This window comes from Saccopteryx leptura, chromosome 1 (assembly GCF_036850995.1).
Source record: "Saccopteryx leptura isolate mSacLep1 chromosome 1, mSacLep1_pri_phased_curated, whole genome shotgun sequence".
NCBI classification, from domain to species: Eukaryota; Metazoa; Chordata; class Mammalia; order Chiroptera; family Emballonuridae; genus Saccopteryx; species Saccopteryx leptura.
This window is the reverse complement of record NC_089503.1, coordinates 43,089,679-43,104,277: the sequence shown is the minus strand read 5'-3', so window position 1 is coordinate 43,104,277 and position 14,599 is coordinate 43,089,679. Positions and strand designations below refer to the sequence as shown.

The following is a 14,599-nucleotide window of genomic DNA, read 5'->3' as shown; positions in this document are numbered from 1 at the left end:
GGCCACAGCTGGCACCTGGTAATATTTCAGAGCTTTACCGCCCGTCTCTGTGTCTTCCCTGCATCGCCCTTACCTCTGACCCTTCTGCGCTGGAGCTGTGCCAGCTGCGGCTCCGGCTCTCGCCTCTGCCCAGTGTGCCCTTCCCAGGGGAATCCCCACCGCCCTCCACGGGGAGGCTGGGCTGGGAGGAAATGGACCCGGATTTGCAGGCGGCCAGCTTCCCTGGCCATGTGGAGGCAGCCCACACTCTAAGGAGAGATGAACTGTGACAACGTGACCTGACCCCGGACATGTGGCCCCTGAAACGTTATTCCCTTTCTGGCTTAGCAGGTTGTTGTGGGTTTCAGACACTTGCAAAAACAAAAGCATCCTGCCCTGGCCGGTTGGCTCAGCGGTAGAGCGTTGGCCTGGCGTGCGGGGGACCCGGGTTCGATTCCCGGCCAGGGCACACAGGAGAAGCGCCCATTTGCTTCTCCACCCCTCCACCCCTCCTTCCTCTCTGTCTCTCTCTTCCCCTCCCACAGCCAAGGCTCCATTGGAGCAAAGATGGCCCAGGCACTGGGGATGGCTCCTTGGCCTCTGCCCCAGGCGCTGGAGTGGCTCTGGTCGCGGCAAAGCGACGCCCCGGAGGGGCAGAGCATCGCCCCCTGGTGGGCAGAGCGTCGCCCCTGGTGGGCGTGCCGGGTGGATCCCGGTCGGGCGCATGCGGGAGTCTGTCTGACTATCTCTCCCTGTTTCCAGCTTCAGAAAAAAAAAAAAGCATCCTGCCTACATACTCCTCAGCCATGGTTCTTGTAGGAGCCATGTACTCTTTTCTTGTAACTCTTTGATTCCAGCCCTTCCCTGGTCTGGGTCCTGAGGTGAGACACCCGCCTGGGAACACTATCCACCAGCTGGGTGAGAGCAGGCCCACAGTCTCCCTTATCAGGGCACCCCCTCCCTGGGAGGCAGGCCACGCCATGCCAGCCCTTCTGGCAGCCACACCAGACGAATGACTCACACGCAGCATGAACCCCGGCCTCTCTTCCCACACAGGCTGCTGGTACATTTGTCTGGGGGACTAGTTCTCGGAGAGGAGCCAGCAACTGGAGGAACAGCCACGAGACCAGGGAAAGTTTGCTATCAACACAGCTGTTTTTCATGACAAACAGGTGACAAGTTCCAATTACTAATGTTCTGGGTGCATACAGCTCCTAGCTAGTGAAAACACCCCCAGGATCTACCTGGCCTCTATCTCATCAAACACATTTCCTGGCATCATGTCTCCAGCTCAGTTCCATAAAAAACTTAATTCCTCTGGGTCCACAGCCGTAGAAGCAGTATTTTAAGAGAGTCTGGGAGGCAAAGTGATTAAGAGCCCCTCAGAGTGAGAGGGGCACTCACATACTGACTCCCAGTAACTTCCTACATGGCTTTGAGAAGGTCATTTCTCTCTCAGAGCTTCGGTCTGGAGCAAAGCGATGCCACCAGCTCCCCTCAGGACTGCAGGGCTTACAAACTTAACGGGAGTCAAACACAGTGGCCAGCACACACTCACCCGCTATTGTTTTAAGCATCTGCTGGGAATCAGGACACACAGGGACTCCTGGCTCTTCTCTGCTGTCCCGTGCCTCAGTTTCTCTCTCTCTAAATTCCCTTTAACTCACACTCTACATCTTGAAACAAAATGAGCCAGAGCTGGGTCTTTCCTCCAGGCCCCACCTGAGTGTCGGCTTCCCCAGGAAGCCCCTCTGGCGCTGTGCACCTGGCACTGTGAGGAGTGCTCCGTGGGACCCTGTCTGCTGAGTCAAGCCTCCGCCACAGGCCGAGGTCTGTGGATGCTCTACGGATCCTTCTGTGCCGACTGCATGGCCCCGGATCAGGGGTGAGAGGAAACAGCAACATGGTGACTGGTGCTCAGAAAAGCCTGGACCAGGGATGGGCTGGTACACAAATGGCAGATGGGAGCTCGGGCATGGCGGACCTCTCCCCAGGTCAGGTGGGGATGGTGGGTCTGGTGGAAGGACCCTCCCTGTCCAATCAGGGCACAGGAGGGCGGGCTGGCTGCACATTTAGTCCACACGGCTGGCCAGGTCTGAGCACTGTGTACCCTGAGGCATTACTACCACACTTAGAATACTTGCTTACGGCGGTAAACTAGAAAATGTCCCAGTTTAAAGAGAGCCCTGTTTTGCTCATATCCAAAAGCCAAGTCAGGTTTTTGCTTCCTTCCAAAAGCCTAGGATAGAATCTGGGACGTGATCGATCTGCCGCCACCTCCCCCGCGGCCCCAGCCACACCACCCTCACCCGGGCTCCCCCGGGCTCCCTCCATCCCCCTCCCTCTCATCTCCACCGGCCCCACCCCTCTGGCTCTTCAAGGCTCCACACACATGCCACCTCCTCCGGAAGCCTTCCCAGCACCGCAGCCCTTAACGATCCTCATTATCCCAGCTCTGAGCACGGGCTAGGTCTCTGTACACTCATTGTGAATAAGTCAGTTATTTGGGGATCTTTCTCTTTACCCAACCTAGAGGGCCTCAATTTTACTCTTGCATCTCCCCTAGGCTTCCCCAGAGCTGGGTACACAGCAAGAAGATTACGAGTTGATTTCTAAACAGGCCGCCGTGTAGGAAGGTGCCCCTCACCTGCTGCCATAGGACCTAATGTTTGTACCTCACTTCCACAGGGCTGGGTGACAATCCTCATGTTAAAAATCTTTCAAGCCAGGTACACAGGGGTGGGGTGGGGGTGGAGGAGGCATGCCCCCATGGCAGTCACCTGGGTGCCCTCCCGTGGCCCCTCAGTCATCCCCTCACACCCCCACTTAATTAAAGGTCACATTCCTCCAGTCTGTTTCATGGCTCAGGCATAAGAAGTGCTTTTCACAGTGGGAGCTTTCAGAGAGCCCTGTGAATGCAACAATAGCAGCTCTTTCAAGCAGAATGCTTCTCAATTCTACCGCTTTCTCGGGCTCTCTGCAATGGAGGCTGATTTAGAGCCTGAAGCTTTATCACCTACAGGGAGGGACCAGGTGATCAGCTCCTAAATGGGGATGGGAGATGACAGCATCCCTCGGAGCCAAGTAATTGCATGTGAAACCTTCTCCCCCAGCAACAAACAATCCACCGACCTACTTGTGACCAAAAACACAAATCAGCGGTGTCCTGGGAGCCAAACTCACCCCCACTCCACCGGCGGCTCTGAAGAAGCAACTGGTTATTATTTGGAAGGACCTTTGGGCTCTGACCAAGGACAGGAAGAGATCAGAATCTTATGGCCTCATTCTGGAAGATAGAGACCTCACAGCAGAATTCACGAGACATCGAGCCCGGGATTTGAGGCTGTAAGAAATCAAACTTCTCGCTCAGACAGCAGCTGTCTCTGTTCGGGATCCAGATTTGATCAGACCTGGTCTGCCTTTGGTTTGGGCTCCGCTCCAGGGGAGCTGACGAGCTGACACTCAGAACGGTGAGTGTCCAAGGGGAGCAAGACCTGAGGTCACTCACCTTTAGGTCCAGGTACTCCAAGTCTTTCTTCAGCTGGAGGTAGGTATCATCAGCCTTCAAATGAAGCACAGAGAGGAAAAGAAACAGTTATGACACTGAGGGTTTCCACAGTCAGGGCTTCACGGATCATTTACATTGCACAGCATCGGGGACAAGGGACCACAGCAGACCAACACATCCAGGGCCGCAGAGGAAGCACAAATGTCCTGGTGCAGTTAGGAGCCCTCTTTCAGGTCACTGTGGGAAAATCCAGCTTGTCCCCTCATTAGATGAGGGGACAGTTTGATGGCAAGAAAGGGGACAGCACACATCCCACCGGAAGGTTAGGACAGCAATGCAGTTGAGGCGGAAGTGATCTCTGAGACAGAGCTACAGAGGTCTAACCTGGAAGAGGACATTCTACACCTGAGCTAGGGCCCCATCGATTCCCAGGGCTCCAAATTGTGTCATCAAGCCTTAGCACTGGGTTGTTCACATGCATGAAGCAAAATAACACCGATTGGTATGTATAAATGCCTGGAAGAGACAGGAAGATGACCTCGTCGGTGACCCAGAGAAGTCCCTCTGTGACCTTGGGTTTCAGGATAATAAGTACCAGAAGCCACTGGAAGTTTCAGCTTCCCTGCTCCGCTTGGAGCAGGAGTGGTCAGGTCGGGAGCTAGCTGAGGAAGGCCCAGCACCAGACCTAGCAGCTTGTATCGTCTCTGACAGTCCGTCCAGTTCTTCAGAATAATTCCTCAGAAAAGCGAGAATAAGGAAAAAACTGCTTCCCTAGAACTTGTGCTTCCCATATAACAGGTCACGGAAGTCAACTGGGAGACAAGAGGGGTTGTGAAAATGTAAGAAGAGCCGTCCAGGCACCCCGCTTTCTCAGCAGACTAAAAGGCCTCCCAGAGCTGGGAAGGTGTTCCTTGTTTACAGCTCTGATGTAAAACAAACACGCAAATAAATGCTGTGAGATATTCAGGTGGTGCTTTTAACCATGAGAAGTCTGGAAGGACGACGGCCAGGGACACTAGCAGCTTTGCAAGATCTTATTTCTCTCCCTAAACTGTTCCCTTACCCATCCTTAGTTCCTTAATCAGCCCAGTCGCTATACACTTCCCACAGCAGTAAGAAGGACCGAGCAGAGTGTTGTTAAATCATTAGTAAGTTAATAAATTAATGTTATTAAATAGGTGTTATTTAAAAGTCACCCATATTCACAACTTAGGGTTTCTGTAAGTGTTCCCTTACATTCATTTTTCCAAATATATTTCCGAGTCCCTTGGGTCCCACTAAAACAGGACAAGTAAGGAAGGCGACAATCCCATCACCCTCCTCATCTGTCTTCTGTCTGTCTGTGCAGCTCAGAGGAACCAGCCTGGTCCAGACCAGCATCTCCTTTACGCTGCTCCAGATGCCTGGGAGAGCAATCACCTGGACAAACCCCTAAGGAGCTTGCCTGCCAATCCCACGTCCTGGAAAGTTTAGAACACTGTGCCAGGCAGGAGTTGGGTCTTGGATATAACTGAGGGGTCCTGGGCAAGTCACCCCCCTTCCTGGTCCACTGCTGGCTGTGTGCTAATAATTCCTGCCCCACCGCACCTCTCCCAGGTTACTGTGAGGTTCACCAGGATAAGGGATGTGAGGCTGCTTTGTAATGAGCAAGGCGCTCTGCCTTCTCCCTCCGGGCGGACACACACCTCTCGGCATCCCAGGAGCACCCAAGGTGGCAACGAGGACGACAGCCAGCACAGCCCCTTGGGCATGACGGCACACCAGCCTGCCAGTCATGACTCACAGCCAGAGAAGCCACAGTTCAGGTCCCTCACACCACATGCAGCCTCCTCCCCGCGCCCGGTCCCCGTCACCGCTGCACAGCGTCCGGCAGGAGCACCCAGAAGCAAACAGGCAGGGAATGAGGGAGAGAGCAGACAACAGGGACAGACTAGAGCGTGGGCACGAGGGAACACGGGCCAGCATGTCACTCCCCTGCCCCAGGCGTGCTCCCGTCCCTGAGAGAGCCCGCCAGCGCTGACCTGGCAGGTGGGAAAGGTCAGCTGGTGCTGCAGAAACTGGCCGACGGCGATATTTCGCACACTGGCCAACTTGGCCTGGTGCCGCCGCAACCGGGAGAGAAGCCGCGAGAGCTCCTCCAGCTGCAGGTGTGCAGACACATCACAAGGAAATTAGCCACCGCGGGAGCACAACGCTGTGATTACTCTTCGCCCCGTGCCGGGAAAGCACCGATGTGACACCGTTAAGTAATTATTGCATTAATTCTGTCATTAGGACAAATTAAGGCACTGGCAGAACAGGGGCTGCAGGAAGCACTTTTTTCAGAAAATAGCAACCACTAAAACACCCTCACCCAGACTCACACTTTGAAGGCAGTTAACTAGTCAAAGCGCAGACAGGAGAGGAGCTAACGGGAGACAAGCAGGTGGCAGGAAAGTGCTGCCCAGAGAGAAGAGAAGAGAAGCCCCCCTTCTCTTTACTTCCCCACGCTCTTCGCTGGACCTGGGAAGGACCCACTGCTGGCTGGGTGACCCTGAGCAAGTCATTAGACTTCTCTGAGCCTCAGTTTTCTCAACTCTAAAATGGGGGTTGACAAATTGTCCTGCAGACTGCATTTGATTGGCTCAGGGAGGAAAAACACGGATGAGATTAGCCCTTTGCAGGCTGTACTCCACCATTCACCTGAGGGGAGGTGAAGCCCCACTTACCGATTTCCCGTGTAAACTGGGAGCACTGACGGTGTGAGTCATGTACCCCATGGAGGGCATGGAGCGCCGGTCCACGTGAGAGGAGTTCTGCAGGTGGGGAGACAAGAAGTCACACTGGGGCCGGGCCAGGAGGCAGGGCTGGGCCCACTCACTGTCAGGGCAGCCCACCGCCTGGCACGTCACCTCTCTGTGTCTCACTCTTCATCTGGAAAACGGGGGTACACACATCTCTCACCAGGTTATAGCAAAGATAAACTGCGAAAGCCCCTTGAAGAGCTAAAAGTTAGGTTGGGTTATAATATATCATTGAACTGATTGAACACAGCTTTTCCTGCCTTCTAAGCTGCAAGGTGGCAGACTTCCACTTGTATGGTCCCAGCAAGTTACTCAGCTCTTACTGCATCACCTACTTCTTAGGGCTGTTGTAAGAATTAAAGCAAAGCCTTCAACCCCACGCCTGACACCTGACAGTACTGCCTGAGTGTTACCTATCATCATCGAAAGTGCTCACGTTTATGTTCGGCCTGTGTGAGGCTCCCAGCGCCCTAGAGCTAGCTCCCCGCAGCCGGGCAGGACTCCGGGCCTCACCTTGGTGCTGTAGCCCCATGCTTTCCGGGGAGAACCCCCCAGAGAGATGTCCACGCTCCTCCTCTGGTCCGGCGGCTTGACAGTGACCCTCTCTGCTGGTGTGTGCGGCCGCCGGGATGGGAAGACCCTCGGTGGCCCGGGGGGAGGGATGTCCGAGGGAGACGGCGGCACAGAGATGGAGCGAGGCACCTCCAGCATGCTCCTGCTCCGGCCCTGGTCAGTGAACTCCGGTGAGCCCGCAGAGATGGGCGCCGTGGGGCTGCCGTGCCGGAACTGCTGGCGTTGCTGCCACTCGTAGAGCTGCCACACGGTGCCGTCCCGGTGCGCCCGGCGCTCCTCGCTCGACATCTTCAGGTGGCTGGCTCGGTCCTGCGCGTACTTGTAGTCGCTCGGCAGGTTGCGGGGAGGTGGCGAGGAGCCCCCAGAAGGGTGCCGGGTGCTTTTGGGAAGAGTCTGGTAGTGTTCTGGGAAGGTCAGGGGCTGGCTGGGACCCTGGCGAGGAAGGGTCTGGTCCAGGTGGAGGCTGAGAAGAAAAAAGGACAGGTAAGATGACCAGGAAGGGTCTGCCAAGCTTCTGGAAACACAGCTTAGTCAATGCACAAAGCCAGGCAGGTGAGCGAGCCTTGTAAGAACCCCGAAAGTCAATCAAAACAGACACCTAGGACTTTCACCTCTGGGCTCCAAAACCACTTTTTCCTGTCAGTCTTGGAGTGTCATCAACCTTCTACCAGGCCAACTTGGCTGCCCTACGCCCATCGCTTCAAGTACAGCATGATGAATCCTGCCTCCTCCTCTCTCCCGCTTGACCCAGGCAGCTCTTCTGATGGGCATGCATATTTCTAGGAACAATCTCACAATTCTCCGGCTCACCACGACTGTCCCTCTGCTCGGTATCCTGGCACTGAGTTCTAGAGGTTCTTAATGGGAGAGGCCGACATCGGTTCCTTTCTTTCTCTACTACCGGTCCAGATACTGATTAATGAGGCCCCCAGCCCCCAGACAACTTGAGACGTTCCGCATTAGTTTCCATACTGCACACAGTCAGGTGCTCAGATACAATCACTCCCCCGCTCCATGAACTTCAACGGCTCCCCACGGCTTATGAAACAAAATCGAAACCCCTGCGTCTGGTCCTCCTAACTCTAGCATCTGACCTCAACCCGCCTTGCATCCGCTGTCTTCTCCTGCTGGGGCCAGGACTGAGCTGGGGCAAGCCAGGCGCCTCGGGCCCAGTAGATAAGGAGGCACTGCCCCTTGGTGCAGCCCCATGCTTACTGCAGCCCAGCAAGAGCCTCACCCTAATCCCGCCCGGCCTCCGACCCCCCTGGGCAACCTCTCAGGTGGAAAAGCACAGGCAGTGCAGCCTGGGGTTGGGTCCTAGCTCTAATATCCGCTGCCTGCGTGTCTCTAGGCAGCCTTCCCCACTACTCTGAGGCTCAGCTTCCTCGCCCGGAACGTCAGGACAGAATTACCTGCCTCCTAGGGCTGTTCTGAAGAGTACATGAGACAAGTAAGGAATGCAGGCCCCATGCCTGATGCACAGAAGGCACCCTGCCAGCAGTGCACCCTTCCTGCCTCTCTTCTTCTAAGCTTGTTCTTTCCTCCTCTCGCTGTGTGGGTTCCCTTTTCCCTGTCCGCCCGACTCTCACTCATTCTCCAGACACTGCCCCCTGCCTCTTCCATAGAGGCCTTCTGCAATGACACAGCCCTCAGGGTTCCTGCTCGCTCTGACCTGGCTATTGTATGACCGGTAACTTTCCCTGTACTGCCATAACCTTTTCATACTTGCAAGACAACTGTTTCCCAGTCAAGCTGCACATCCTTGCAGGGCAGGAACGGTGGCTCACATTCTGTGGTGTTGTCTACGGTCTGAGAAAGTCTTGACGTGTCACCAGCCCTTCAACAAATACGCCAGCACACAAAAGCTGCATATGATTGTGAAACCTAAAACCAACCACTCATCTTATTTTGTGAAAGAAAAATTCAGCAATGGGCAAAGTTTAGAGTTTTACTCAGCCATAAAAGTCAAACCTGAGAGCCTGAACTGTGGTGGCACAGTGGATAAAGCGTTGACCTGAAACACTAAGGTCACCAGTTCAAAACCCTGGGCTTGCCTGGTCAAGACACATATGAGAATTGATGCTTCCCACTCCTCCCCCCTTTTCTCTCTCCCTCTCTCTCCCTCTCTCTCTCTCTCTCTCTCTCTCTCTATATATATATATATATATATATATGTGTGTGTGTGTGTGTGTATATATATATGTATATATATATATATACATATATATATTCAATTCTCTCTCTCTCCTCTCTAAAATGGAAAAAAAAAGTCAAACCTGAGAGGCAGCATAATGTTGTAAAAAGAGAAAAGGTGTTGGAATCAGATAGGCCTGTGTTAGAATCCTGACTCTGCCTTTATCTATCAATTTTATCTAACAAAATTCTACACAGTGTTTACCATGAGCAAGACATTGTTCTAAGCCAGTGCTACTCAGTGTGGTCCGTGGATGGCAGCGTCAGCACCACCAAGGTACCTGTTAGACACGAAGGTTATCAATTCCCATCCCAAACCTGCCAATCAGAAACTCCGGGGTCATCCTCTCACACCCCTCATCTGTGCTTCAACAAGAACTCTGGTGGCTAACATTATAATGGTTCTAAAAGTATTCTAATTGTTTTAAAACTTGTCTCATTTAATCGTTTCCCAACTGTATGTCCTTTATGCCCTTACTTTCCTTACTATAAAATGGGGATACTAAAAACCACTTAACAGATTGCTGTGAGGCTTAGATATAGTTGTCATTCAAAAATAGTAGCCTTGCCTGACCAGGCGGTAGCGTAGTGGATAGAGCATTGGACTGGGATGCGGAGGACCCAGGTTCGAGACCTCGAGGTCGCCAGCTTGAGTGCCGGCTCATCTGGTTTGAGCAAAGCTCACCAGCTTGGACCCAAGGTCACTGGCTTGAGCAAAGGGTTACTCGGTCTGCTGTAGCCCCACGGTCAAGGCACATATGAGAAAGCAATCAATGAACAACTAAGGTGTCGCAATGAAAAACTAATGATTGATGCTTCTCATCTCTCTCTGTTCCTGTCTGTCTGTCCCTATCTATCGCTCTCTGTAAAAAAAAAAAAAAATGGTAGCCTTCTTCTCCCTTTTTATCACGACCTTTGCAATTACAAGAGGTAATGTTGAGATTTCAACCCAGACTTGTCTAGTGTGTCTGCCTAGCTTGTCTCCTTGCCGCTAGGTGGCAGGGTTTGCTACTGATTTCCCAAAGTCAGAGGTGCCGGTGTCTCTGAGGAAGGGCCAGTGCCTGAATCCTCTAACAGAGGAGACGGAAGTGGCACACACCAGGCTGGGGGCTTCCCCTGGGGACATTATGACTCTACTAACCACTGTCCCCACTGCTTGAAGCAAAACGCAAACTATGCAAAGCATGTCCTACCTGTGCTCCCACACCCCTTCAGTCCAAGATGTCCCGTGATCAGAATCCCCCCACTGGGCAGTGCCCCAAAGCCCTCAGTTAGTCCTCTGTGCCTTCTGCCAATGCACTGCCGTGCCCTCAGCCCCAGTGCCGGCCATTGGGGGCGACCTCGAAGACCCCAGTGCAGCGGTGAGCCCTGGCTCCCCAGGACCACACGGGAGGCAGGCAGGATTGTACGATGAGATCAGATCACCTGGGAGCAGGCAGGAGCTCCCACAGCAGCTTTACACCCGACAGCAGATCCCTTTGCTGGCCCCCAAGCCTGGCCTCACCCCAGAAGGGTGCTCAAGGTCTCCTGCCCTCACACCCGGCTCTGTGGCTGTGGGGCCTCCCTCTTCCAAAAGGCACCAACACACAGGATGTTCTGATGTAGCCCCTACGACATGGTCACATTAAAACGTAAAATCAAATGTTATAACTAACTACTCATTCAGCAGACAGTTCTCACCCTAACTTCCATACCAATTATGCAGGACTTTTACTTCCCACTGTTCCTTACTGTACTGTGTGAGTCCATGACTCAATCCCCACCCCTGCCTTTTTATTTTAAAAATATGCATTAATTTAAACACCAGGAAGATACAGAAGGCTAGAATCTCAAAACAATCTCTTAGAATGTGTTAAGATTCTAAGGGGTACATCAGTCTGTCCCTAACAAACCATTGTTCTAAAGGAGTTTAATGATGTGAAATATAATGGATATCTCGAAATACTGAAAGAACAATTAGAAACAATTCCTTGTGTGGTCTGTAGTCACAAATACGAGATCCTAATGCAGCCCAAATAATCCTCCTTTCAATGTCCCACATGCTCAATCTAATGAGATTAGCAAAATCTTAATCATACACAAAGCAGAACTCACCATTTTCTATACTTGCAAATGGAGCACGTTCCTTTATTAAGCAGACAGGTCTACTTGAGTGTAAGAGATTTTAAATATATCTTTAAGGGGGGGAGCTCTGGAAATGCAAGGTGCAGTCCTTTCAAGATACAAGTGAATGATCAGAGACGGAGTGCTTTGCTTCCTCAGAGACTGACAGCTTTCTTCTTGAAAGGGTAGTCCATAGCACTCTCTGCCTTCAATTTCTCACTTTTGTTTTTCAGCCACTGAGAAGCGTTTCTACCACTAGACTGAAACTCCTCTTCCCTGCGTGTTCTGTGACCTCCAAGATCAATGAACTGTTTTCATTCACAGACCTAATGTCACCCTGCCCCTGAGATAAGAATGGCTCAGGCTCCCATCTCACATCCTAGGGAGAACCCAATGCCTTCCCCAGCTACCTCTTCCCTCCTGGCCGCTGCCTGCTCATCCTTTAGCTCCCTGACAGACACGCCCACCCCCAAACACAGACCACTGTGTGGAGCAGAATAATGCAGGTGTGTGGGCTGAAGGAAACAGTGGTGGAGACACCTCACGGTTAGTAACTTATAACTGCATAGCAGTCGCACAGCTTTTGGAAGTCCTTTCTGCACCCCTGCCTCTTCACTGCCAACACCCTCGGAAACACCATTCTAAATAACAGTCCCATGCCAGGCTGCTGTTGAAAGTCCATCAGTGGCTTTCATGGGCCTTCAGGATTAACTCCAAACTCTTCAGCAGGAAATACAGGCTCATCAGGGCCAAACCCTTGCCCTTCCTTCCAATCTGCCCCTCCTGCTTTTTTCTCCCCTAGCCAGCTCCGCACTGACTTCCGTCCTTAAGAGTTACATCTAATGGCCAATAGGCATATGAAAAAATGTTCAACATCACTAATCATTAAGGAACTGCAAATTAAAACCACAATGAGATATCACACCTGTCAGAATGGCGCTCATTAACAAAACAACACATAATAAGTGCTGACGAAGGTGTGGAGAAAAGGGAACCCTCCTGCAATGCTGGTGGGAATGCAGACTGGTGCAGCCACTATGGAAAACAGTATGGAGATTCCTCAAGAAATTAAAAATGGAAATGCCTGTTGACTCAGCTATTCCACTTTTAGGAATATATCCTAAGAATACCAAATCACTGATACAAAAGAAGAAATGCATCCCCATGTTTAATGCAGCATTGTTTACAATAGCCAAGATCTGGCAACAGCCCAAGTGTCCATCAGTGGATGAGTGAATTAAAAAGCTGTGGTACATATATACTATGGAATACTACGCGGCCAAAAAAGGGGGAAATCTTACCTTTTGTAACAACATGGATGGACCTGGAGACTATTATGCTAAGTGAAATAAGCCAGGCAGAGAAAGAAAAATGTCATATGACCTCATTCATATGAGGAATTTAATGAACAATGTGAACTGAGGAACAGACAGAGGCAGAGGTGGGATCAAAGGGACCAGAGGGAAAGAGGACAGAGGGAAAGGGGAGGAGAGCATGGGATCAGAGAAGGCAAAGAGATTAGTTAAATTATATATACATAACACAGAGTTAGAGAGAGCAAGACAGCAAATCCTGTAGGGGGAGGGGACAAAGGGGGTATCAAGGGGAACACGGGGGCAGGGGGGGGAGATATGTTTGCTGGGACATTTGAATCTATGTAAGCATAATAAATTAAAATCGATATAAAAAAATCTTATTGTGAAAATGTAAAAAAAAAGTTACATCTAACAGGAAATGGCTAGCTTATGATATCATGAATTTCCCCTTGACCACACTGTCTTCTCTACAGGACCCCCCCTTCTGCTGCTGACTTCTAAGTTTTGGGGAACTACTGGTATGCTGATTGCCCCCAATTCATGTGTCCAACCAGCATGCAAACCTCAAACCCACAATCCATATCCAGCTGCCTACCTGACATCTCCCCTTGGATAGCTAGTAGGTTTCTCAAACTTGTATGTCCAAAATGGAAACACCCAAACTTGCTTCTGTATTAGAATCACCCTGTTACTCAAGTCAAAAGTCTAGGGATCCTCCTTGTTCCTCCCTCTCTCTCATCCTGCACATTCAATTCGCTGACAAGCTTTGCTTTTAAGTGTTCAGAATGTACTTCAAGTCTATTTCTCATTGACTACTATAACAGCCTCCTCACTAGGAGCTTAACTTCCTTGTGAATTATTAATCACATATCACTTACCTGCTTAAAACCTTCCAGTGGTCCCCCTGTTACTCTTTCAAATAAAATCCCAGTTCCTTACATTGGAATATGAGGTCCTGCATGATACAGCCCCAGCTTTCCAACCTCATTCAGCAGTAAGCTCACTTAAAATCACCTAGTCCAGCACCAAGAACAGCAGCTCCCCTCCCCTGTGTATCCTTGGGCAGTAGCTTTTGTTTTCAGTAAGACACAGAACGTAAACAGACTTGACACCTGATCAGTCCCAGGTGGGAATGGGAAGGCATCTTAGCTACAGCACAAAAGGTCTTCCTTCTCCTGATCTGTCCCACAACAATGTCCACCTATTGCTTAGGGGAGCTCCATTGTAATATCTCCAACATCTACCCTGGGGAACAGCCCAGCTGGGCCAGATTAAGGAGGTTACACAACCCACCCATGCACACTGGAAAACAGGCCTAGGCTGTTCCCCTAGGAGCACTACTGCCTCCAGAGCCCACAGTGGACAGTCTGGGGCTTACCAACAGGGAGAATGAACCATATTTATCAGGCCTGAGGCAGACTAGGTCTGGGCTCTGGCACTTCTGCTGGGGCCCTTCCGGTGGAGAGCTTTCTGAATGTAACATGGCTTTGCTATCACCTCTCTAGTGGGTGGTTTGTTTTACAAGCCAGAGTATGGTGAGGGGGACTTGCTGTCTTCACAATAAAGACAAAACACAGTGGCTTCTGGGGACAATGGAAGCTGGGTGACCCTGAATTCTTCACGTTCATAAATGTGTCCCAAATTTTATTTTCATTTAATCTAAAATGAAAATAAAATACAGACAGTGCTTTGCAAAAAGCAAGAATACTTATGCTCTAAAGAATTAAAAACTGCTCCTTAAAGGAATGTGTGTGATATAAAGCCTAATGTCAACAGTGCCCAAGCACTGCTCTCTGTGCCTGAAGTTAAAAACGGGTCTGTATTTATTCTAGTTTCTACACATGCTTTCCTGACACAAAGAAGGAGCAGTGTAAAAGGAGAAGAGGAGTTAACCATCTACATGCTGACTGTCTCCAAGCACACTCCCTGGGGAACGAAGGAGCCTCCTGCCCTTATCTCACGTGGGGTTGGGAGGCTCCCAGACCTGGGTTTGGACTCAGGCTTTGCCACTTATCTATGCGCCCTGGGCAGGTTCCTTCACTTCTCCCAGCCTCAGTTTCTTCATCAATAAATTGGGATTATCGCCCCCCTCCTTGCGGGACTGTTACAGGAATTTCTGGAGATAATGGAGATAGAGAGTTTAA

At 51.2% G+C, this 14,599-nt stretch overlaps 1 protein-coding gene across 4 annotated transcripts in view; it reads right to left on the bottom strand.

The window, feature by feature from the left end:
• Positions 1-14,599, bottom strand: part of PLEKHA7 (pleckstrin homology domain containing A7) — a 244,206-nt gene that overhangs the window by 34,143 nt on the left and 195,464 nt on the right. For all 4 annotated transcript variants that reach the window (XM_066365237.1, XM_066365245.1, XM_066365252.1 and 1 more), the window contains 3 exons: positions 6,784-7,306; positions 6,196-6,282; positions 3,488-3,541 (listed from right to left, as the gene is read on the bottom strand). In XM_066365237.1, coding sequence (XP_066221334.1) covers positions 3,488-3,541; positions 6,196-6,282; positions 6,784-7,306 — 664 coding nt within the window. The remainder of the gene's footprint in view (positions 1-3,487; positions 3,542-6,195; positions 6,283-6,783; positions 7,307-14,599) is intronic.